General features: G+C 44.8%; 1 protein-coding gene across 2 annotated transcripts in view; it reads left to right on the plus strand.

The window, feature by feature from the left end:
- DIP2C (disco interacting protein 2 homolog C) overlaps positions 1-25,838 on the plus strand; it is a 361,724-nt gene that overhangs the window by 153,187 nt on the left and 182,699 nt on the right. The window contains exons 2-3 of one of the 2 annotated variants that reach the window (XM_079698959.1): positions 20,536-20,607; positions 22,186-22,353. In XM_079698959.1, coding sequence (XP_079555085.1) covers positions 20,536-20,607; positions 22,186-22,353 — 240 coding nt within the window. The remainder of the gene's footprint in view (positions 1-20,535; positions 20,608-22,185; positions 22,354-25,838) is intronic. The other variant, XM_079698960.1, reaches the window with a different exon arrangement.

The following is a 25,838-nucleotide window of genomic DNA, read 5'->3' on the forward strand; positions in this document are numbered from 1 at the left end:
TCAGGCCTGGGCTACCTGAGCCAACCACCATGGCAGGGGCTGCAGGGGGAGGATGGATATCAAAGAAAAATCAGCCTGTTGTCAGCAAACAGATGGAAGTGGGTACTGGATGGGCAGCTTGAAAAGTTCATGCTAGTTCCATATGCAGAACCCAGGCTTGCAGATCTGACGTAGGAATTCCCATACTGTTGAAGTGGGTTAAATAGTGAAGTGGTCTTTAGACGTGCTTGGAGTGGGTTAATGTAAAACAGTCCTTCTCACTTCCTCCTAACAGTAAAACTGTTTACTTGGAGAGTCAGAGGAGATGAGGAATGGGCTGCTGGGATTGTTGTCCGAGGGGAAGAGACCTGTTATTGCACCGTGCAGGAAGTTTCGTCACACCAGCTCTGGGGGCCTCTCCTGCCTCCCCTGTCCCATGAGGCAGTGACAGTTGCCCCATTGGTACATTCCCAACTTACTGGACATTTAGGTTTAGTTTTCACCAAACTCAGTTCTCGAGGGGACAGAGCCTCTTGTGGACAGAGGAAGTGCCATGAAATCAGTGCTGCAGACCCGCACGCTCATCTAGGAGCAGAGGGCCGTGCTGCTACGAGTCTGCACTGGCTTTAGTGTCAAAGGGAAAGTGCTGCCTGGATAGAACAGTGTTAGTTCCTTAGTCACTTCTCCACGACTCAGCTGGGCAGCGTTCTTGGGCACTCGGAGCTGGAGCTGATGGGAGAACCATCATTTCCTGCTCAGTTAGGGCCCCAAGCCTGTCCCAGTGCTTCAGCCCATTATAAGACCACACATGGTTCCGAGGGGGAGCCTGATTCTGGAGTCGGTGCTTCTCCCAAGTTAGAGGGGAAGGTGGATATTAATGTTTCCTTTATCGGTAAAATTCCCTCAAACCCCACCCACCCGGCCAGCCATGCTCAGTGAAGCTCTGGCAGTCTCTCTGTGTTGTTTGAAGTGTGAACTTCACGTGGAAGTGGAAGAATAGGTGTAGGATTTCACTGACATAATATATTTCTTTCCAGTAGAATTGCACTGAAGAGGCTCCCAGATTTCCTCTGACTCTTAGATGGCACCTAAGTGTTGCCTGACCCTCTGGCTTGCTGCTGATATCAACAAGTGACATTTTATAGCAGCACAGATAGGGGTGCCTTGAGTTAAATTCAGTGTAACATAGGCGTGTTTGTAAAAGAAAGGGGCCATCTCTCTGCTACTGACACGTTTGCTTGGAGTATTGATCTTGTTCCAACTCTGATGGAAAATGATGAACGGCGTCCAGTCTAATCTTTCAAAAATTCATTAGAAGTCATTCACAGTTTGCTTTGTCTGCTTGTTTTTTTCCTCTCGTGATCTGAGTATAATGAGGAATTCCTTTTGTCATCATCACCAACAAGAAACTCGTATTGTGCAAGTCCTTGGGCGCTGTGGTGAGAGCAGGTGCCAGTGCCCTGTCCTCAGGGAGCTCTCAGGCCAGGTGTGACAAGTGTGGGCAGGTTCATGTGGTGGGAGGAAGCTTCAGGGGAGAAAAACTCCACAGATCCTGTGACTCCTCTCAACCCCTCTTCCTTTTGTTTGTTTTTCATTTACCGTCTCTGAAATGGGGATGCACTTTACAATCGAGGGAGCAACCTAGTTTAATTAGCGTATTTTTACCTTGGTGGTGGGTAATGTAATTTGCCTTGGATTAGATTTGATGAATACAGTAGGTACTCAGAGAGGGAGGGGGAGGTGTTCCAGGGAAAGAGAATAGGCTTGGCAAGGTGGGGACTTGTGCGTGGAATAAAGAGCCGTAGGGATGGTAGTGGGAAGGGGCTTTAGCACCAAGCTGCAGCCTGGAGGCCGTGTGGACTGGGTGGGGCGGCGGAGTCCAGCATTAGAATGTTTCCATGGAGTCCGGCATCCACAGGTGTTCGTCCCATCGGACCTGAATTTCTGCATTCCTTTCTTAAAACCCACAAGGTGAGGAGAAAGCTCCGGCGCGGGTGAGTTGTTATATCCAACAGCCATCTCTGGAAAGAGTCTAGACAGCTCTTTCAGGTTGGTGATGGCCTTGGACCTGGGAGTTGGGTCCCTGTTGAGCCTTGTGTCCCTGCGTGGGCACCAGGCAGAGCGGGATGGATGAAGCATTCTGGGCTTAGTGCATATCACCTGCAAAGCAAGCTTTGTCAGGAAAGGCTTGATGCCACATCACCTTGCAGTACCCTCAGGGGGTCCTGTGTGAGTCTAGGCTGACTCCATGTCATCCTCAGACTTCTGAAATGTGGGGGTTAAGTGTGGTTCTGTATTATGCATAGGGTGACGACATGTACACCTGCTTACTCAAGGACCCATGGTGCTCGCTTCTGGTGGTCATTCCAGGAAAGGTTGTTTCCATACACCAGTGGATGTACTTCCCATCGACAGCAAGTAGTCAGTGGCCCAGGGTTCCTTTTTTTGTATAAGTTGCCAAGAAAACCCCTAAAGCCATAGTTGCTGCCTCTTGGAGGAACTGCCCTTCTCTGGTGTGTCTATCGCTTTTGCTGCTTCTGTTTCTCTTATCTTGAGATACTGAGTTAGTATAGCATCATTCATATTAACTTCAAATCTGAATTTGCTTCTGATTTTTAAAGAACAGGTACATTGATAAGCTTGTGTTGCTGTTTAACTGGAAAGCCAAGGTGTGCTGATGTATCTGGCAGGATGTGACAAGCAGATTGACCAAGAATTCGCGTCCTATTTCTTGGGTTGGCTTTTCCCAATCTACAGGTGTGGGGTGAGAGTGACAGCCTGCTCGCCACCTGGTACTCTGTGCTCCTTGAAGAGGAAGGACTTTGAGCTGAAGCATGGTTAGTAATGTGTGCCGATTCTAAGTAGGGAGAAGGGACAGCTACTCAGTGATTCAGCTGGCACTTTCACACACAGGAAATAGTCCGATGTTTAAAAATTCCTCCATATGTGGTTGTCACTAAAATGGGCAAAATAATGTGTATTCACTGATTTCCAGAGAAGGAGGGTCTGTAGGAAGGTTATTAAACTTGGAAGACTTTCTCTAACCTCTCCTATGTTTGTGGTCGAATCCTGACATCACCAGTGGGGCTGGGGAACCACCCCCCGCACCGTCACCCTCACGTACCTTCTCACACTGTTGTTCCATAACAGTGGGGAGTAGGGCGTGGGGTGGGTGGGAAGCTCCGCCAGCATTTAGGATAAACACTCAGTTTCCTGTGGATCTTATGAGTACAAGCTATTCCACTGGGTGAGGAATTCCCTACAATGTATCCCCCAACCCAAATCAAAGAAATCTAGTTTTGAGCATAAACACGTTCTTAATGTCGTAGCTTTTACAGCTGAACCCTACTGTGGGGCCATTAGTTTTGTCTTAGTCCACCATTAGCAGATCCAGGAGCTTCTTGTGTTGATGGTGAATGTTTACCGTCTTGTGTAAAGAAGGGAGTGAACCTTTATGTATATACTGAAACCAGATGAGAAACGATTGCTGTGCGATCCCTGCAGGGGTGCTTACAGCTTTTTTGAGGGCTAAATTCTTATTTTTAGATATCCTGACATCATTTAAAGCTGCCTTCACTTACTAAAAATCAGCATAAGTATAAAAATCAGTCTTGAAGTAGAAAGGGATATACTTCAACTGAGTAATAACTATGCATATGTTAAAAATATCAGCTAAAAATTACTCGAAGTGTTAACCATGAATGGATACAAAATGCAAGCTGGAAGAGTTATTCTTTCAGTATCAAAATTTTAAAAGGTTTTTGTGACACTTTTAACTATGGACAAATTACTAGTAAAACTCAGCTGCATTTATAACATTTTAAATAACTAATTTTATTACATTATTCGTTAACTGTTCCTGAGGCATTTTGCATAGTTACATAATTAATGTTTATCTCTTTGCCAGAATTCTGTTCATTTATTTTTGGATCAGAAACCTAAAATGAAATGTTTCCTTTCCATTAAATTGTTATTGAACTATGTAACTATCAATTTGTGAATGTGAGAACAAGATTATCTTGTCTCTTTTGGGATAATTCTTGCTTAATAGTGATAATGCTAAATGTTAAAATTATAGAGCAGCTTATTTCTTTGGAAATTAGTATTTGCATGCTTGCCAGGTGAGAAATGTTGAAAATGTGGACATGAAGAAATTAAATTGCATTCATTTTGTATAGAAAGAAGATGATAAAAACCCCTTTTGCCTTTTGCCACCACTGTGTTTGCTTAGGTACAGAAATGAGGTCGTTGTAGGCACTTAGAATCTTATCTTTCACTTCCACAATACTAAGCAAGCATAGTCTCCTAATTCCAGTACTCAGACTCCTGATTATCAGATCCAGGGGAAGAGATGATAATATACATGAGCGTTGGCATTTGGTATGTGGGAGTCCTAACCACACACAGGCTGCTGGAGTGGGAGCCACTGGGCCACCAGGGCCTGGAACGTGCATGGTTGGGAGCAATGAAGACAAGAAAAGAAAATGCTGGCGAGAAAGCAGCAGCAGTGCCCATGAGAGTTGGAGTCTGGGACCCTTAAGAATGAGGGGGAAGCAGACACCTCTGGACTAATCCCTGGGGCCTATCCCTGGAAGAAGCCATGGTCTGGAAGGACTGGGATAGCTGCTCCGGGTGGTGTGAGCTCAGCCTTCCCGGCTTGAGAACTCTCTTGGCAACAGCTGCCCCGGAGGCAGGCTGTGAAGATTCAGTGGACAGAGATGGAAAGATGCTAAGAACAGAGCTGATGCTCTCACGACCGTTGGGTGCCAGCAAGTGGGAAACACTTGACCAGCTCGGCTTCCTGAACTGAGCTGCAGGTCTGCTGCTTACACACTCCGAGCATATCAATAGAAACTCATATTTCGTGCGCAGCAGTGGTGAAGGGGACACTCCCTCCTGGTCGGAATGTCTGAGTAGAATAAAGCATAAGGAAACGGTGTAGTTCGTCAGTGTGAGCATGGTGGGATTGAATAGACATCCCTCAGAGCCATTGAGATAAGCGGGACCTTTTCTCAGTCTGATGTGGCTGACATTCATGCTGTTCCTGCCCAGATGTGGACAAGAGGAGGTGTCACTGGGAGCTGGTTCATTTTCCTGTTTTCTGATTGGAAATTCATGGTTTAGGTTCAGCTGGCATCGGAGTCTTTACATCGTTGAGCTTGGAAGCTTTTCAAACACTCAACTGTATGAGCAGGGATCGTCTGCATCCTGTAGCCTCCACAATGGGTAGCCGGGGTGTGAAGTCCTGTCTTCACCATTAGTGTTTGCAAATGCCTGTCTCTTTGCATAAAAGTTTGTTTTTCTTGAAGGTTCCAGTTAGATCCTTTTACTTAATGAAATGCTTAAGACTGTCATGAAAACGAATCTGCCAGCCACCATGAGTGAACGTGGGTGGGTTTTGTTTGTTTTCCTGTGGTGAATATTTTACTAGTGTAAATACTTGCATGAATGCTGAACACTGGGGATGGTGTCATCTTTCTGCTCATTCCCTCTTGGTTATAGTTAATGACTTCCACTTGGAGGGTGTGTCAGGCACAGTGAAGGGTGAGGATTACGGGCCACACTGAAGAGTAACCTTTGGTTCAAACCCTGCACAGGTGTCTGTTGTTTTTGAGTAAAATTAAGTGGAGATTTCCATTCTTAAGGGAAACATACACAAACACACAACAGAAATAACTTTAAAAAACAAACCTTTTAGTTTATGTGAGGTCCAGCAAATTTAGCTTGCAAAGTTTAACCTTTTTTTCCTAGAAGCCATTATTAATTCGGTGGCTTTTTTTCTAGAAGTCGTTAATTCAGTAGTATAAGTTAAATATATTTCTTTTGCCTGAAACTAATCACAGATTCTAAAACCAGTGACTAAAAATGGAATGTTAATTTAGGTATAGTGCCCCTGAAGGAAAATACCCAATATTGGGTACATGTATTTAGAAAGTGTAGGACTCTTAAAAGTCACGTGCTTTTGACATACACCTTGTTTACTAGTTTTGACCTACATTTGTAAGAACACATATCTTAAGTTGTTTGGATACAACTGCAGATATGTGTGCTCATGTATGTATAAATACTCAGTGTTTTTCTCCCTTTCCTTAAACAAAGAAGACATCAACACTCTTCTATATCAGTATTAATAGTAGAGAGCCATTTTTTCCCTCAAAATTAGAAGTCAGTTTTCAGGAAACCCTTATAATCTTTGTGAATTTGGTTTACCTTAATAATATGCCTCTAGGACAAAAACAAAAACAGAAACAAACCAAAACCACATATATTTGTGGGCTGCATTTTAAAATTTTCAGTACCACATGCCTTAGGAAGGTAAACATTTACGAACAGAAAATGTAAAAGGACCCATTAAGGGCAGTTGGTGAGAAAGCACTGGGGTAAAAAAGCAGTCTCTGGGTTACCCTGATGTGTCCAACACTTCAGTGGATGTGTTAAGTGGCTGACTGTACCCTGACTGCAGGGCCTATGGGAAGCCCAGGAATAATGGTCAGGAATGTTCCTTCTCCTTACCAGGTAGGCAGGACAGACAACAGTCTCAAAGTGGGTGGAAATTTGAGTTTAAGTGCCAAGGACTCCGAACAGTGTAGGCATGGAAGAGTTACTGCAGATGAGTGAACACTGTTGTTCATCCTTAACACTCGGCTTGCACACTGAGTTAAGTGTCATTTCACTTTCACCTGTGCTTTTCTACCCTGGTCCTTGGCTTGTCTGAATTGCTTTGCTATCCAAGCTAGTTTGCAACATGAGCACATTTTCTTTGCATATTGATTTAAGCTTTGATTACTCATTATTTTTTCTTATTTCAAATGGAAGAGGGTTTTTTTTCTCATCCTGTGATTGTATGGAGCATATTTTAGAATATGCATACTTTGTAAAGATTACCTCTAAATACACACGTACTTGAAAATCCAGCAGAGATTATGGGTTCCAAAAATAAAGCAGAGATCTTTGTTTACAGTGCCTTCCACTTCTAATGACACATCAGTGGGTAGAGGATTGTATACATTATGCTTCATTATTTACCTTTTGAATAGATGTATTATTAATAATTGCCACGTGATCAAAGTTGGGCAAAATGTTTAGAAAGCATAATGTTTCCATAAGTTAGAAGTTTGTACTGTCATGGTTATTATTATTTAATATTAGTTAGTGGACTCATCTAAACTTTATCACACACATTATATGCCAAGATTGTCCAGATGTTTTATTCCCAGTAGTTCAGGGTAATTTTGACTTTGAAAGTGGTTTTGTGCACGGGAAGCCTCAGAGTGTTTGCTGGGGGAATTCCTGTAGCTCATTTGTCTCACAAAAAGAAGTAACCATTATACAAACTTACTCAAAATAACTAGCCTACTACATGTCTTCTAGTATGTTTTTTGCCCTCCTGCCCCCCACCCCCCCCAAATCCTTTAACTGCAGGCCTTTTCAGGACAGAGCCATTATTTTAGAAACCAGGATTTTTAAGTTTATATGTATAAATATTTAAAAATATATATTTATACATATAATTATATAATATTTATATGTTATATATATTTATATATGTACAATTTGAAGATAAAATGGTATAAAAATCCTAGAATATTCTGCATCTTGCAAAACTATAAGAGGGAGATAATATTCAGTCATTTTTATCTTTGTAATAAAATCTTTGTCTCCATTTTATTCCCATTACTTGCCCAGATGGGGCAATTTGTTTAAGAAAGTCACTGGACTCATTAATTTAGGCACCACTTTATGTACATCGTTAAACATGGTTTAAAAGTGAGAATGTAACTGTTATTTAATCTTTCATTCAGCAGTTGTTTAGTCATAGGGGTTGTGTCTGTTTCTGGCACATAGTAGGATCTCTTGGATGAATGAATGGGAAAATAAAAGTCAGGGTCACTTCCATGGTGTTTGGGAATTTTGAGCAGGAATGAGTATGAAGTTTATTTAATAAGGGCCAAGTGAAAGCTGTATTTTGTAGCCATTTCAGAGGTGATTCAGTCTTGGACAGTAGCAGTGTGCTCTTCAGATCCTGGATTTCCAGAAGGTCAGAGTGCCCCTTTGATGCAGTGTTCTATCCCGTCTGAGAGAAGAAACAGAGGGCTGTGGTGGCCCCTCATTTCAAAGAGGAAAACTAGGCTTACATCACCGTGCCTGTGACAGGCGGTCTCCTGGCCAGCATCTTGGGCTTCCTGAAGCTGCTCGGGGCCCTGCTGGTGGGAAAGCCAGGACAGCTGCAGGGAGCAGGGTGTGAGCCTACCTCTGACCCTGACCACTGGCTGACCCGGGGCAGGGGGTGGTTTTTGAGGGAAGTGAGTACGTCTACCAGGGTGCTCCTAGTGTGTGGATTTGCGCAGAGGACCTGACCTGGCCCAAATCCCTGTAAACATTTATAGGTGGTCTGTGCTTGCTGAGGGGGTCGCCAGTTTTATTTTCTGGGTCTAAACTTACTCTCTGTGGTGGCCCAGGAACCTTTCTGAGCAGGAGCTGACCAGCTTAGAGTTGGGGTCCATCCACCCCCCTCCAACCATGGTGGTCTTGGGTCCCTAAGCTAGCACTTGGGTCATTATGAAGTTCCAGGGATTAGTGTGTCGATTCTGTAGGGTAACATGAACAGTTTGATGAATTACGACTAGAAGTCCCAGGTGTCCTTTGGAAAAGCCCAACAGTTCAAAAAGGGACACAGATGATAGATGTGGCCACCTTGGTTCCTGGGGCCACTGCTGGCAACCAGTCTGCAGGTGCACGTCCACCAGTCTTGCCGTCGAGGGGATCAGGTGGTGTTGTTCCCAGTGAACAAGCTATTCTCAGTCCATTCACAGTAATCAAGAATGTTGAGGAGGGTCTGCCTGCTTAGGGGAGAAAATTATTTAGACTAAGTTTTTCAGAATTGGTTCCTTCCACAAAAACAGAAAGTCATTCTTCATATGGTCAACAGTTCTTTGTAAACTAGAGTAACACTGGTAAGAAATGTCAGTTTGCAAATAAATCATACAGTACAGAGAAACTTATACGTAAGCATTAATAGAGTTTTGAAATTTTTTATTAATTATTAGCCAGTAGGATTCAACATACTCTCATAGGTTCCTTAACTCAGTGGCACAGTGGAAGTTTTTTTGGGCTTCGGCTGTCCCTGGGGTAGAGTGTGAGTTGGCACTGAGGTGCTGTGTATGCTGATGGAAGATTATATACTCAAGGGAAGATACAGGGGAAGGTGAGCAGATTTCCTCCTTGAAGAATTTTACTTAGCTGAGAAGAAATGGGTAGAAATTGAATTTCAGGTAAATAAAATGTAAGTCAAGCAGTCACTGATGGACAGAAAGTGCATTCCTAAAAACCCCACTAAAGAAAGCTGCCTGGGGACCAGCAGAAGCAAGGATGACAGTGTCTGGACTGCTCATCTGTGGCAGATGCTGAGCCTGTCCCCATTCTGAGTCCTGGTGGAGTGGGAGTTGGCCGGGACTGGGAGAGAGGAGCATGCGAGGCTTGTGTAGCCCAGGTGGCTGGCTGTCAGAGACATCACGTTCCCCTAGAGTCGCCTGCGCACAGCCAGCGAGGTTTAGGGGAAATGCTCCAAGCACTTTCCTTCAGTTGGTTATCTTATGTTCAGACCAATAATGCTTTCTTGGACACAACACTTTGTAGATATCTTATTCCTTTCTTTGCCCTTAGTGAAGCAAGAAGTGATCACAGGCCAGAAGAGTAATGGGGACAAGATCGTTGTCACCACAGAGAAGATTGCTAGGAAATAAGTCAACTGCATAGCGGAATGTTGCAAAAACTGAAGTGTTTTTAAAACTCTTCACAGGTATCTTCCCTATCCCAGCCTATTCCAAAATAACTAATTTTGTGGCAGTTATGTTTTGAGATTCCGCCTCCCAATGTATGATAGTTGCCTCAAGAAATTTCACTTCTGCCTCCCTCCATGTTCCCTGTATTCTGTAGCCCATGTCCTGGGGGACTGTCACAGTGAAGCATCGGTCTTACCATTGTGCTCTTTAGACGAATGTTGAGCATCTGGCTTCCACAAATCAGGTTTGTCTAGACCTACGTAACTGATGTGCATCGTGGGATTGATCTTTACTGGATCACGTGTAAGTTTGTAGAGGATAAGCTTTTGGCAGAAGACAGAGTAGTCAGCTAATTGCAGCACCAAACGGGTGTTAGAAGTTGAGATGAAGGTTCTTCCCTTCCTCCTTACCTTCGGTGAGGATTAATTCTGAAGTTGGTAAAAAGAAAAGTAGCTGCTACAGTGGAACAACCAGAAACTGCTGGAGGAGATAAAGTGTGTGTACTTTCTCCTTGCCTGCTATTTTTTTTTAAATCTGCAAGATACACTTTAGCATCTTTTATATTTTTCTTCAGTGATTCATTTACTTGAAAAAACAGAAGTCTTCCCACACAGACCAATATTCAAAATCTATTAACAATTTGTGGGGGTGGGGAAGGAATCACAGGGTTGGGCTTTTCTGTTTTTTTTCATTTACTTCCACTTAAGCACTTAAGCTCATTGTGCCAGAAATGATTTTTTAAATTTAACTGTGGAGAAAATATGAGTGTGTGTGTGCTTAAATATTTCCTCACAAGAGAAGGGGTTCGTTGGGGTTCATCCAGCTGATGTGATGGGTTGATGTTTTCCTGCGTTTGGTCCATGCAAGTTCCTGTGACATGTAATTTACATAAATGCTCTGTAAATCTTGTTAAAAGGGCCTTGTTTTTGCTCAAAAACACAGTTTTTGCCTTGGTTCTGCCTCTAAACAAAAGAGCTGTCTGATTTTTGAGAGGGGCCCTTCCTCGGCCCCCTACACATGGAATCTCCAGCGGGGTGGTCCTCACGGCTTGAGGCTCCAAGTGGTGGATGTATTCGCTTTGTGCCCTATCCAGTGATAATGGGATGGAGGGTGTTCTTACTGATGAGGAGTTTACAGTGTGAAAGGGGAACGTGGTTGCCTGAAGCCAGGAAGCTAGTGCACAGAACCTGGACCTTGTTTACCTGTGATGTGCTCACCTGGTGTGACGTGGCATCCTGGGACTGCGGGGCTCCCAGTGGGGGCAGTGAGACCCCACGGGTGGGCACAGGAGGAGAGTGGGCTTCTGAGTAAGTGGAGGACTTGGTGCTCTGGGTTGAGGGTCTGCCTGGGATGCTGGGTGAGAACAGCAGCCCCTCCCCAAATGTCGGGAGAGCACGAGCACCCTTCAGTGTGGGCTGGATGCCCTAGTTACCAACCTACCGCTTCACATTCAAAGAGAAATTTTAAACCATGCTTCACTCCTAAACTGTGTTTTTAGGCTTAATTAAAATTACCTGATTTCCATAAGCCCTGTTTTCTTGTCTTAGGATCCTGTGGTGAATCCCCTGCTGTATTTCACGTTGAACTCCTGGGTTCTTGCACGTTTTCTCTCGCACACGCTGCAGCTGCTTGTCATGTTGCCCTTTGCCCAGTCTCCACAGAACCAAACCCCTGCTCCCCTCTGTCCCCTTCTCGCGTGCGCATTCCTGTCCTCCCTTACATCTCTCTGCCTCTCCGTAGTCTCACCTCTAAGAGGGGAGCCCTCTGGGTCTGCTCTGCACCCCTGCTTTCACTGCAGGGCTCTTGAGACTTTGTAGATCTGAGTCTGGCTCCTCATTGTACAGATAGGAAAACTGAGGGCTGGGGAGGTTGTGCTCCTAGCCGACTTACAGCTGGGTAAGTGACCAGCTGGGAGCCAGTCCCCGCTTCCCGAATCCAGGTCTGTGCCTTCTCCTCACACAGGGTTATGGCTGCTTGTGCTGTGGTTTTTCTTACTGTCAGGTCACGTGTGGTCAGGGCTGGGCCCTCCCTTCTTCTTTCATCCTGGCTGATGGCTCAGAGGATATCGTCCGAAATGGTCAAAAGGGGATGAGCCCGGCACCTACACTCTAGAATTGACCTGGAGTTGGACTGTTTTCTTCGGGAACCTAAGGATAGAGGTTCCATATGGAAATGTGCGTTATCAAAGGATCAGGATGATGAAAATCACAAAATGCTTGTGAAAGAAATCAGAGTTAAATACCTTGTTCATGGATCAGATGATGCAATGTGTAAAGATGTCAGTTCTTCCTAAATTGATCTGTAGATTTAAGAGAACTCCTATCAAGTATCTCAGCTTTGTGGTAGACATAACAAACTTTTCCTAAAATTTATGTGGAAAGGGAAAGGCCCTTGAATAGCCAAAACAGCTTTGACAAAGAAGAATAAAGTAGGAGAAATCATTCTTCCCCATGCTAAGGCTTCCTGTGTAGCCACAGTTGTCAAGAGTGTGGGTTAGACCCACAGTGCAGTGGAATGGGGTGGGGAACTCAGACCTACACAAAATGCCCAATTAATTTTTGACCAAGGAGCAAAGCCAATTCAATGGCAGAGCGATGACCTGTTCCATAAATCATGTTGGAGGAATTGGACATCCATAGGCCAAAAAAAAAAAAATCTAGACCTGAATCCCACACCTTATACAAAAATTAACTTAAGGATCATAGATCTCAGTGTAAAATGTAAAACTACAAAACATCTAGCAAAATAGAGAAGTCTTCAAATCTGAGGATGAGGCAAAGAGTTCTTAGATTGAAACTAAAAGCACAGTCCCTAAAATGAAAAATGGATAAATTGGACTTCATCAAGATGAAAACTTCTGTTCTGTGGAAGACTCTGTAAGAAGATGAAAAGATGCTGGAACTGGGGGTGCCCCTGTGTTTGTGGACCTGCACTCACCCTTCCTGACTCTGACAAGTGTCAAAGTTAAGTGGTAACATCCGGACCTTACTGGCTAGAGTTAAGATTTCAACATAGTGCATATTTAAAATATATATTTTTCTTTCTGGTCATGCCGTTAACTAAATGTTTTGAGGAACTTTATGGTTATTCCCATAAATGTACAAATCCCAATCATGCTGAGAATTTTTTTCCCATCATCCTGAGCATTTGAATAAGCGTTGGTGATTTTATAATCCTAGAGAAGGGTTTATATTTATCCTGATTATCTTACTTAAAATATCCTTATAGAACTCAGATTTCTAAATTTTACATTGGAAATATGGCATAAACCTGAGAAAAATGAAAGAGCGATAAATCCAGTAGTAAGATAGTAACAAAGGAAAACAAAATAATTGGGAAGTGGTGTGACATCTTGAGATGTGGGCCCAGGCTCTGGAAGGACGTGAAGGTGCTGCTGATGCGTTTGAGTGCAGTCCCGGAGCAGCCTTCGCCAGGCTCCAAGGGCGAGGCCCCGCAGTCTCACCACCCTACTAGTGGTAGGTCAGTGGGTGGGGAGCGGGCGGGCACTGGGGACTGAGATCCAGAGCTGCGAGCCGCTGTGTGGTCGACACAGGGAGAGCTGATGGCACCCCAGGTCCGGTTACCGTGGCGGGGATAAAAGAGAAGCGCGTGGATGCCTAAGAGGTTGGGATTTCAAGTTTCCTCAGGATTTCTGATACCTCTGTCATCTGCTGCCTTCGGCCTCTCTCCCCTGGAGCCATTTGCTCTTCGCATGTACTGCTGGCTGGCACGCCCAGCATGGAATTCTTCCCGCCCACCTCGGAGCAGGAGCGGCGCCTGGGAGCCTGGTAGTGTCCTTCACAAGTTTGCACGTGTAATAGGTACCACATGAGTACTTGTTGGGTTTTTAAACTGTTTTCTTCCCTATTTCATGCTTTCTGAGACGTTTCACGTTCTGTGTATTTGATCTTTTCAACTATGGTGGAAGGTAATAGGTGTTATTACCAATATTTTATCACTGAGAAAGATGAGACCAGAGAAGTTAACTGACGTATGGTTTGTGTTCAGGGCAAGGAGAGGTTCCTCTCCTGCTTCTACTCCCCTGGACAGGTGGGTTCTTGCCAGGACAGCACAGTCTCTCTGCAGAAAAGAAAAACTTCCCACAGAGATGACAAATGTGCCTCCAGCAGCTGTGTGGGAGGGGGAAGGCCGTCAAGGGTGCTCCCTAAGCCTTATAAAGCCAGCGGCTTAGGAGAGAGGCGTTCTGAAGGTTCCTGACAGCCATAAAATTCCAAACATGGAAATGATTGCTTTGTTATATAAAGCATTCGTTCCAGCATTAAATAATAAACTCCTGACACCAAGAATGGAAACCATCCCTGTTAGGCTGGTCTGTTTACTCGGCGCTTACCCAGCTGTGGAGGTGGCTCTGGGGCACATACTCCCCCCTCTTGGGGGTATTCCTGGCTCTTCGGGTTGTCCTATTCTGGCCCGACACCCACAGGGCTCTTCAAATTCCTCTGGGGTCCAAGTTTGCCAGAATGAGGCCAGGATGGAAAAAGAGAGGAGCTGCAGTATCACCTCCCTTCTTGCATTTCCTAGGCTGGTTTTTCCTTCGCTTTTCTAAGACTCAGGGTTTGCCTGGAAACTCTGGACTACAATATAAGTAAGAAAAAGAATTCTTCCCAGGGTGGGGGCGGGGCGGGGAGGGGGGAGAAGGGTCTCTGTCTTAGTGAGATTCAACCGTACATTGGGGGCTTTACTTGACTTGCATTTTCAGTTCAAGTTTATGACTTGGCTGTAAATCTCTCTTTCCTTTGTTACAGAACACATGAGAACTTTAATTTCTACTGTTGTAATTCTTGGTCTTATGGAACTTCTTTGTCCAAGAATAATAATATGAATAACGTTTTTGATAAAGTAGAAAGTGTCTCAGAAAATCACTTTTCTTTTCTCTTCACTGAAGTTACAAACGATTTATGTGTTTACTTTTCTGTCATACATTCTTATTCCTAAAATGAAAGGAGAGTTAGATGGGTGTCTTGAGTATCCAAGCATGGAAAATACACTCTTTGGAATTTTGTATGGGAAATTCTCAAGCAAGGGATCCTGTGGTCCATGTCCTTTAACATCAGCAACTGTTTGCTCCTTTTCAAGGAGCAAAATGTAGATGCAGCATGGGCGAAGTGATCTACATGTTTCCTTGATAGTGTTCTTTTAGCTTACAGGTTGAAAGAATACTAATGAACCTGCTGTAAACCATGGAATAGTCTTTATAGATTGATAGGTTTTAATAAAGTCTTGCTTAGAACTGTGATGTGGAGTAGGGTTCGTCTCTCTCACAGCCTTTCTGCATTGAGTTTACAAAGTTTTATCCTGAAGACTGTGTGCTCATTACAGATCCAAAGTGAGGAGCAGAGGGGAGGAGCAGCCAAAGTTAGATATTAAAGCGTCCAACTTTAGCCTGAATGGATGTAAAGTGAAGAGAAACACTGTGTGTTTCCATGGTGATACCATGGCACTGATTGTAGGTCAACCTCAGGCAGAAACCAAGGAGGGGCTCTGGGTGGATGGAGATGTGTGTAAAGCTAGCCAGCTTCTGTCTGTCCTACCCATCTTTCATCCATCTTCCTTCCTTCTATCAGTCATCTATCTATCCTTTCAATTTATTTTTTCTATCTCCATTCATCTACCTCTCTATCTGTCTTACTATATTATCCTCATTGGTTGCTTCAGAACACAAGATCCCCCTACTTATATAAATTTGCAGTGAGTTTGACATAGATAGTCTGTTGGACGTCAGTCTACCAGATGCTAAAGTAGCTCCAGAGTTAAAAATAACTGGACTTTCTGCATGGAAAAGGAAACACAGTGAGGACATTTTAGCCCTGATGCTTGGGACGCCTGAGGAACCTGCTCCTGCCGCAGACGCTGGATCCTTTACGTAACACATGAGCCAGGCTGGTGTTTCACACACTTTAATAATGGAATAATCATCGATTTCCCTGTGTCCTTTCCCCACATGGCCACTAAACAGTTAAATAACCACCAGGCATTTTCCCTGATTATGAATGCAGCATCTGTCCAGTCACTTACTTGAAGTCATTCTGTATGTTGGTGTCTGCTGCTCATTTGAGATTAACTCCATCAATACATAGTCCTGGTCTGTAAAACAGAGGGGTCATACTCAGTTCTGTAGGACACTGACCCGTGAAGGTGTCACAGCCTGGCTTTGAAGTTAAGCCACTCGTATATGTTACAAAAGCAAACTGTAAGCAGCTATCTGAGGCCTCATGAGACTTGTGCAGAAATCTGTGTGGCCAGAGCGCAAGGCTGGGATGTCACTGAGACAGGGCAGGGGCTGGGGGCATGGAAACAGGCAGTGGGGTGTGAGGTTGTCCCTGAGGAGGGTGTCCGGCTCAGGCGGAGAGCTGGGCAGGACATCAGGTGGCAAGAATGCTGACCAGTGGTCACAGGATGGAGGCTTGAGACTCTTAAGTGTGGCTTTCATGGGAAAAGTTTTGGACTTGGACAGAGGCGGTTTTCTTCTTAGATCTGGGGGCCTGGGCGAGAAGCATAACCATTATTTGCACCTCGACTTCTTACCTGTAAAATCAGTTGTTATAAGGATTAAAAGAGATTATTTAGGACGCATAGGACAGGGCCGTGTAGTTAATACTTCTAGCTATGCAGGCTGCTCACTGTGTGTTGTGGTGCTTACCAGGGAGTATGGCTGTGTGCTGGTAAAACTTTATTTCCAAAAACAGCCCGCAGGCTGGATTTGTAGTTTTCCAACCTGTGATTTAGATAAAATTCGTGGGGTGTGGAAGTTATTCAATAAATAGTGTCTCCCTTTCCCTCTTCTAGGTTTCGAGAGATGATAGCAGCCTGGGATTTCTGAGTCGTATCTGGAGGTTCTCCAAGCTGACTGCTTAGTGGCATGATTTAGTAGTGGAGCTGAAATAGAACACCTGCGTGGAGGTACTGACTCCGCCTCCCATCCAGCCTTTCTGAGTCTGTGGGGTCAGGAACCTGAGTGGACACCCCTGTGAGGCCGACATTAACATCTCCCCTTTAAAGAGGAGCTGTGGCTTCATGTGGAAAGCGCCTGTGTTCCTTTAGGCCAGGATCTTAACAAATGGAGCTTTCCAAAGTAAGACCACATTTAAAATGAGAGTGAATAGTGAGTGTCCTTTGAGGTTGGCTTCAAGGGAGCAACCCCCCGCCCAATACTTAAATGTTCATCTGAGAAATTTTTAAAACTTGAGCTGAACTTTGTCTTTTAATCTTTCTACTAGCTTAAATGGTTGATCCTCAGCCTTTACTATATGTCTGCCTTTACTAGTGGGATTTTTCTTTTCCTATAGATTGTTCTTGTTGTAGCCTTTTCTTTTCCACTTAGAGAAGATCCTTTAACATTCCTTTTAGGGTAGGTTCAGTATTGATGAAGTCTTTTAGTTTTTGCTTGTCTGAGAAGTTCTTTATCTCTTCTTCAATTCTGAACGGTAACCTTGCTGGGTAGAGTATCCTAGGTTGCAGGTTTTTACCTTTCAGCACTTTAAATGTATCATGCCATTCCCTTCTAGCCTGCAATATTTCTGCTGAAAAATCAGCTGATAGCCTTATGAGGGTTCCCTTGAATGTGACTCTTTGTTTCTCTCTTGCTGCCATTAGAATCCTCTGTCTGTAACTTTTGCCATTTTAATTATGATATGTCTTGGTGTGGGTCTCTTTGAGTTCATCTTGTTTGGGATGGGACTCTCTGTGCTTCCTGTACCTGGATATCTGTTTCCTTCTTTAGGTTTGTAAAGTTTTCAGCCATAATTTCATCAAATACATTTTTATCCTCTTCTCTATCTCTTCTCCTACTGGAACCTCATAACGTGGTTGTTAGTGTGGTTGATGTTGTCCCAGAGATCGTTTAAACTGTTCTCATTTTTAAATTTGCTTTTCTTTTTACTGTTCTTCTTGTGTGATTTCCATTATTCTATCTTCCAAATCACTTATGTGTTCTTCACTATCACCTAATCTGCTTTTCCTTCCTTCTGGTGTGTTTTTCATTTCACTTATTGTATTCTTCAATTCTGACTGGTTCTTTTTTAAAAAAATATTTTCTAGTTTCTTACTAAAATTCTCACCATGTTCATCTATTCCTTTCCCAAGTTTAGTTAGCATCCTTATTACTAATGCTTTGAATTCTTTATCTGGTAAATTGTTTATTTTTGCTTCATTATCTGTTGTGAGCACAAGTCATGTATTACCCCAGGGTGTGCTGGCAGCTCTCAACTTTTAGGAGGAGGGGCTGAAGATGGAGGGGTGAGGGCTGGAGCCAGGTGTGAGCTGGGCTGCCCCTCTGCTCGATGGCGTCAACACCCTGTCGGGGCCGGGCCAGGTCCCAAGTTGCTGGAGCAGAAGCCCTGAGGGTCAGGTCCAAGCCAGCTCCATTCCCTTTAAGTGTATATTTTCCATGCTCCCCGCACCAGTCCCTTCGCCCCAGCAGTGCTGAAGCAAGAGGTGCCTGTGTGGGCTCTCAGCGGGGTTGGGGGGTTTGGCCGCTGACAGAGGTCAGGGCTGCTTCTGACTCACCACCTGTGTAAGTGCTGCTAGTGGTTGCCGCCATCCCAGTCAGTCACTGCTTTGGGTCTGAGCTGCTCTGAGTCTCACAGCTGGGCCCTCTCCCCATCATGAAGCAAGTGGGACTGGAGCAGTCGCTTGGCTCAGGCTATGGGAAACCAGCAGCTGCTGGAGCAGCCCTCACTCCACCCTGCGTGGGAGCAAGCCGGCGTGCACACTGCTCACCGTGGAGCCCAGGCTTCCCACAGCCCTCCTGTTAGTCCATGTGCCCTACAACCAGCCAAGGGCACTCATCTTCACTGTGTCAGACCCCAGGACCAGGGAGCCTGATCTGTGGCCAAACCGCTCACTCCCCAGGGCAGATCTCTGCTCCTGTGATCTCCCTCTTCCTCTGAGTCCCCTCTGTGGGGCACAGCTCCTGACCTGATCACTTCTCTTCCTGCCCTATTCCATGTGGCTCTTTCTTATAGCCCCAGTTGTACAGGAGTCTTTCTGCCAGTCTCCAGTTAGTTTTCAGTGAGAATTGTTCCACGCGTAGATGTAGTTTAGATTTGTTCATGGGGGGAGGTGAGCTGCACATCTTCCTTCTCTGCCATCTTGATCTCCTCAAAACTTAAGCTGAACTTTGGGTGAAGAGCAAGCTGGAAGGGGCTGGTTCATCAGGCTAGGATTTGATGGCAGGACTGTGCAGAGCAGCTGTGGGGTTGGCTGGGAAAGGGAGAGCACCGGAGGGAAATACCTGGTAAACAGTAGGTGTCTACCCTGTGCTCAGGTGGTCTCCCAACAGGCCAGTATGTGCTTTTCCCACCAACACACCCTCACTCACATGCTCCTTTCCCTGTCTCGTGCTTCTGTTTTCCTCTAGGCATCCCCTCAGGGAGCAAACTGGTTTTGAGTTTATAAAATGCTGAGCAGCTGCACAATTAGCACAAAAAATACCTTTCTCGTAGTTTTATTATTTTCAAGGAGCAGTCAGTTTGTTTTAGCACCAAAAATGCTCAGTAGTCAATAGCGGGATGTGTTTTCATATATTTATGTTGTTTACAGCTCCATGTGCATAAACTAGTCATGTGTTTCGTGGGCTGGACAAGACTGCAGTGAGCTGTGAGCTGGTTGGGTCAGGGTGCCCTCTGGTTTGATTAAATGTAGCGAGCACCACCACCAGGAAAAGTGGACTTAGCAACTCGTGTGTGACTCATTATAACTTTTCATTTGTTTGCTGTTTTTTATTAAAACTTTAGTATTTAGCTCTTTTAGGAATGATGGCTTGGTCAGAATATTAGGAAAACAACAGTTTCAGAAAAATTCAAGGGCACAAATCAGCATTTTGGGTATGTTCAAGCTTGTAATTGGGAAAGGCTGTTGCACGTCATAAAGGTTATTTGTCCGAGGTACTTGGCACTTGGGGAAAATGCCAGCCTAGCAATGGCTCTTGAATCTCTGGCATCAGCAATTTAATTCCGGTTTTAGTGATAAGCTTCTTTCTCATATATTTTGGATTCTATAGGTCCTATGTTCTCTTGCTTTGTTTTATCTACTGTTTCATTTCGTCTTAGACACTTATTTTCAAAAATACGCTAGCAGTAAGTATAGTCCTTGGGCTTCCCTGGTTGCGCAGTGGTTGAGAGTCCGCCTGCCGATGCAGGGGACACGGGTTCGTGCCCCGGTCCGGGAAGATCCCACATGCCATGGAGCGGCTGGGCCTGTGAGCCATGGCCACTGAGCTTGCGCGTCCAGAACCTGTGCTCCGCAATGGGAGAGGCCACAACAGTGAGAGGCCCGCGTACCACCAAAAAAAAAAAAAAAGTATAGTCCTTGGGACCGACACGCCTGATAAGAAAAAATGTCTCATTAATGGAGGAAGATGCTAATCAGTGGTGGTTTTGGCCAGCTCTCACTGGGGTAGACACCTGCAGAATCCGTTGTTGATTGAGTTAATGAGAGCCATGTAGATCGGGGAGGTTTCCTGCCCCACAGATGTGAATAAGATTGCAAGAATCTAATTCTGGACCCAATCAGAGCCAAAACCTTGTGAGAAGGGGCCGGGGACAAGCATGTGTGCGCGTAGTGAAGGATTTTGTATTACTTAAATGAGTATTTATTTGTGAGCAGAGGAAACGTCAAGGTGAATGATATGAAGTGCTTTCTTCTTAAATTATAAGGAAATAGAAGACACACACAGATGCGACTGTGTCTTCACAGTTGAGTGTTCAGCTCTACCTGTGAAAGCATTCTGAACTTCCCTTTCCTTCTCTTACAGGCGACATCACACAAAAAGGATATGAAAAGAAGAGATCGAAATTGATTGGAGCCTACCTGCCCCAGCCTCCAAGTACGTAAACCTTGATGGGTAGCATAATGCATCCCATTTTAAGAGTTAACTGCAACACACGAGAGAACAGCTGAGCACAAGTCCTCCCTCAGTCCCCAGTCTGCATGCAGATCACGCCATTGAGGTGGCACTAGGCACATCCTACTCCTTTGTGTGACTGCAGGATATTTTGTGAATTTAGAAGATACATACGACTTTTCTATAAATGTGCCTAATAAATTTAATAGGTACTGTATTCATAGAGCTGCAGTAATGTGTTTGATTACTTTAAAATGGCTATAATCATAATAAATATGAGAGCATTTATGGTTTAAACATGACTTTTGTCTTAGTTAAATTTATTGATAATGGTTTAAATTAATCCAAGGTTTTCATTGACATCATTGGTGGGGGGTGGAGGGCCAATCTAGAAATCTAGAAAATGATGTAACATCCTGCCTGGTATTATAAAATCGTAAAGGTTGGTTGTTTTTTGAAACGTGATTGTCAACGTAATGGATTCTTCCCCAAGTACAAATTCTGTTTAATTCCAGCGTTTTCACGTGTGCAAGTGTGTAGAATTTCTGCCCTCGAGCTGGGTTCTGTACATTTCAGGGAAAGGAAGATGATACTGGGCTGCAGTTGTAACACTCCGTTCTGATGTAAGCTCAGTTCAGCCCGAGGGCAACCTTGAGAATTTTCTGGGCATCAGGAAAGGCTTAAAGCTAACACAAGTCCTCCAGGAGGAAGGACAGCAACAGAAATGGACTCTCCAGTGTTCACTGTTGGAACAAATGTGAAGCTCTGCTGAGCCTCTTCTGCTAGAAGAGGTTCAAGTCTGCATGTGCAGGCCCAGCGCAGGCCCACCGGCTCTCTGGGCTGTGACACAGCCTCCAGTGCTGTGGGCGCAGAAGGAGTGTCCCCACCTGTGGCTCACATTCCAGGACACTTAACTTGTGTGTTGAGTTTCTGCTGCTTTTTTAGCTTTGTTTGGTTTTGTGTGATTTCTTTCTTTTCTCGGTACTTAAGAAAGTTAACATAAAGATGGACCAGCTGTGCAGGCCTGCCTTAGCTGACGGCCTGGTTTTTCCTGCTGTCTAGTCTGTAAAAGGAAGAAGCTCTGCGCTGTCTGAGTGGATGGAAAATAAGTGTGTTGTCTAGCTGACCCCATGTGTGAGAGACTTCAGAGCACATGTGGGCAGACGACTAGATGTGGTCTCCCCACTTTCCTCCTCTCGTGCTCCAGCAGAGCTGTTGTGATGAAATCCTGTCTGCACGTGGCCCCTCCTGGTCTTGGAGGAAGGCTGGTGGGGAGACTGTAGGCCCTTTGGGTTGCTAGATTTTATTGTCCGTGCCTTACCAAACAAAAGTGAAACAGAAGCAGTTCTGCACCTTCCCAGAAGATGGCTCTGGAGCTGCGACAGTGCCAGGAACATGGCTGACCCATGCTGCTGAGCGCTGAGGGTGGCCCTGTGTGGCGTGGTCCCTTTGATGTTCTTTGTGCTGTTCTGCATGGGGTCGGCCGCTCTGCTCGGTGCTGTAACAAATTTAAAAAAAACTAAAGTTTGAATTAATTAGTTTTTTTTCAACTTGTTACAGCAGCGAATGGAGCTGCCGTGGTCCGGTGTAGACTGCAGCACAGTGAAGGAGCCCCGAGAAGAATGCTGCAGGCTGGCAACATCGGGGTGTGTGACATCCGAGACGCCGCGGTCAGAGAGCGGGCGGCCAGCACCGCAGGAAACCGGCCACTGTTTTACTTTCGTTTCGGTGAGCGCACTTAACTGAGAGAGAGAGACACACACACACACACACACACACACACACCACATGGCAGGACACGTTTGCAATGGACTGTCCACCTAATGCCTTTCTAAACAGAAGTGAGGGCTCAGCCTTGGGGGAACATAGGAGGTCCTGTTTCTGAGCCCCTGTTCTCCATTTGAACTTGTGCGACTTATCGAGGCCACAGTGCTCCTTGGGCAAAGGGCTTGTCACAGACCCCGGACTGTGATCATCCTGCTGACTTCAGGGCCCAGTTTTTGAGTGTTTTCTATTAAAATATAATACTCGGTTTTTACAACCGTATTTTTGCATTTGGAGCACCACTTACAAAACACTTAAGAAAGAAGAATGCATGACAGATCATACAGTTCTTCCTAAAATTGTTGATATTCCGCTAAACTTTGTCTCATAGCCAGAGACCTGGGTGAAGGATGAACTCTAATGAATCCTGGCCTCTGAGATCTGCTTCAGGGAGTAAGGTCTGTAGCTCCATGGTATTCCTATCTCCAGAGGGCAGTTATGGAGTTTTGAAATTGAAAAATTGAACCAGTTAATCGTAGAGTGTATTCTTAGAGGTCGTGATCCTATTCAGAGGTCAAAATTATTTTAGTGAGCAGTATTTTGAATATAAGAAGCCCAAAAAGGTGAGTTCAGTGCACCTTTTAGTACAATAAGGAATAAGCATTTATAAGCTTCAGGGTTTTACCTCAAATAAAAGGCATTGTTTGAGAATCAGGTACAGACACTAAGCTGTTATGCCACAGTTGGCCCCCAGGATCTTAGAGGAGGGAACCCAGCCAGGTCTCTCCGCTGTGGCTCTGCCCTCCTCTCCATGCCAGCCTGCTGACAGGCGTGATGCCTATCTGTGTGGGGAAGAGCGGAACGGTGGTAGGCGGGTGGTGGAGTTGGGCATTAGCTGCAGGGGCCCCGTCGCAATTTCTGTATGCTTCACTGCTGCACCTGTGGATGTGTGAGGCTGTGAGAGCTGCTTGGGAACACTGCTCCCTGGCCCTTGTGGCCACGCCATTCCCACTGGGAAGGAGAAGGCAGGTTCACCCATGATGCTGGGATTGGGCGACCAGATGCCCAGGTAGTTTTGCATTTCTTATTGCTGATCTGTATTTCTGAGAAGTTGCCCTGGGTGAATGGTCACTCGTATAAGACTGTCTCTGGGAAGCAGTAAGGAGAGCACGTGGATCTAAATCAGAGAATTCTTTCTTGACTAGGTCAGTCTTAGACATGATTCCTTTGGTGTAGGATCTTTATGAGAAATATCTTGTTTTCCTTTTTAGTTACCCTTATCCTGCCATACACTTTTCTAAAAGTAGTTTGTGTTTTGATGAACTTTACTTCCTTTTTTTTTTAACATTATTTTTATTTATCAGAGAAAAAGTTAAGACTTCTCTAGAGGGACTTCCATGGTGGCGCAGTGGTTAAGAATCCGCCTGCCAGTGCAGGGGACATGGGTTCGAGCTGTGGCCCAGGAAGATCCTACATGCCACAGAGCAACTAAGCCCGTACAGCACAACTACTGAGCCTGTGCTTTAGAGCCCATGCTCCACAACAAGAGAAGCCACCACAATGAGAAGCCTGCACACTGCAACGAAGAGTAACCCCCATTCAACACAACTAGGGAAAGTCTGCACACAGCAACAAAGACCCAACGCAGCCATAAATAAATAAATAAATTTATATATTTAAAAAAAATTTTTTAAGACTTCTCTAGAAAGTATTCTAAAGATATTTCAAAGATACTTTGGAGATTTGTTTGGGACACACGATTATGAATTAGGATGGCTTCCACAGCCTTCAGCAACAGCTGAGCACCGTAGTCTGAGCTCCCAAGCATTACCCCATCCCAGGCAAAGCTCTGGGGAAGCAGGTTTTTTCCTGGTTTTCTTCTCTGCACAGAAGTGAGTGACTGGGGAACCCAGTCAAAGATACGCTGTCTTCAGGGAGCACAGTGTTGAATGCTCACCTGAAGCTGGATGAGGGAAAGTGTGCCAGAGCTAGAAAGAAAAAAGAAAATTATGTATTTAATGAAGTAAGGGGTCAGAATATATAGAAAATCATTATCAAAGAGAAAATATTATTCAGGAGAACTTATTTGGTTCTAGTTCTCTTGCAGTTTTTCATTAGTCTTTGAAACTATGTATTTTTCATTAGTCTCTGAACCTGATAAAATTTGTGAAAATAGAAGATAAAATCCACTCTCTACCACTCTCTCCAGGGATATCTTAATCACGTGGTGTTAGCTTCCATATGAGTCTTCACTGCTTTCATGACAAGGCCATGGTGATGTGAGGTAGTAACATTCCAACATTACCATAAATAGTGAAACTTCCTTGACCAAATAGTCCCTCTGTTCTCATGATGCATGTATTGGCTAGATATTACTTTCCACGTGATTGGCATCAAATGTTTCTGAGTGGTGAGTGATTTGTGTATAGATCCAGTCTTCTCCAAGCCCAGCTCGCCTTTCCTCCAACAGCAAGCGGCTTGTGCTCAGTTACAAGGACTTACTGTGACTGTGTAGTTGAGAAAATCTTGGTGAATTCGGCTTCCGTGACCAGAGGTCAAGTCTGTCTGTTTCCTTCCTGCTCTCTGGGGATCAGCTGTGGGATCCATGTGAACAGCCTCCTCAGAGAGGAGCCTCTTTTGGTTAGGACGAGTTTATTGTCCACTTTTGCTCTTCTGGAGAAGGCAGACGGCCCCACCCGGAGTACAGACTCGTCTGCATCAGAAGAGCTTTACGGATAGCAGCCTGACCTCCCTTCACCTCCTCCAGCCTACATCCGATGTCACACTGCATGTGAGGCATTCTGTACGTGCTTGTGCCCTCTGCCTGTACCTGTGCATCTTTTAAAGCTCAGTGTGGTGTCACTTCGACAAGGATTTCTTCCCTGATCCCTGGGGTTAGGACAGGCCATTGTGTTTTATATTCTCCAGAAAGTGAAGCTTACTGGCACTGCTGTGGTTGATCGGTTCTGCTTCTTCACATTAACAACTGCTCTGCTTCTCTGTGCCAGGTGCACAGTTTGGTCTATATTTTCATCCTGCCACAGAGTTTGTCTCCCAAAGTGCAGCCCTCACTTCCCTGGGCACAGCAGTGTGTTGCCTATCTGACCTGGGTTGTAGGGACACAGAGCTGGTCCTGGGGGACTTCTTCGGCCATGCCATTTGTTCATGATGGATGGGGTATAGCCTGCAAGGTTAAATGCCAGAAAAGGAGGAAATGAGTAGTTAAATCAGGGTGGCCTGTGACTTAGCATGAATTCTTTCCAGACTGAGTTGCTACAGGAAATGAACTTTCATCACCTAAAGGTAAATGACCTGTATCCTAGGTAAGCCCTGGTCATGATCTTGATACACAGCTTGCTACTCTCAGTTGTCTAAGAAGTATTCTTATTTTATCACACACAGCTGGTGATTATTGATGGGTTTCTTGTTCTTTTTGGTGGTATGAACCA

This window comes from Hyperoodon ampullatus, assembly GCF_949752795.1.
Source record: "Hyperoodon ampullatus genome assembly, chromosome: 3".
Classification (NCBI taxonomy): Eukaryota; Metazoa; Chordata; class Mammalia; order Artiodactyla; family Ziphiidae; genus Hyperoodon; species Hyperoodon ampullatus.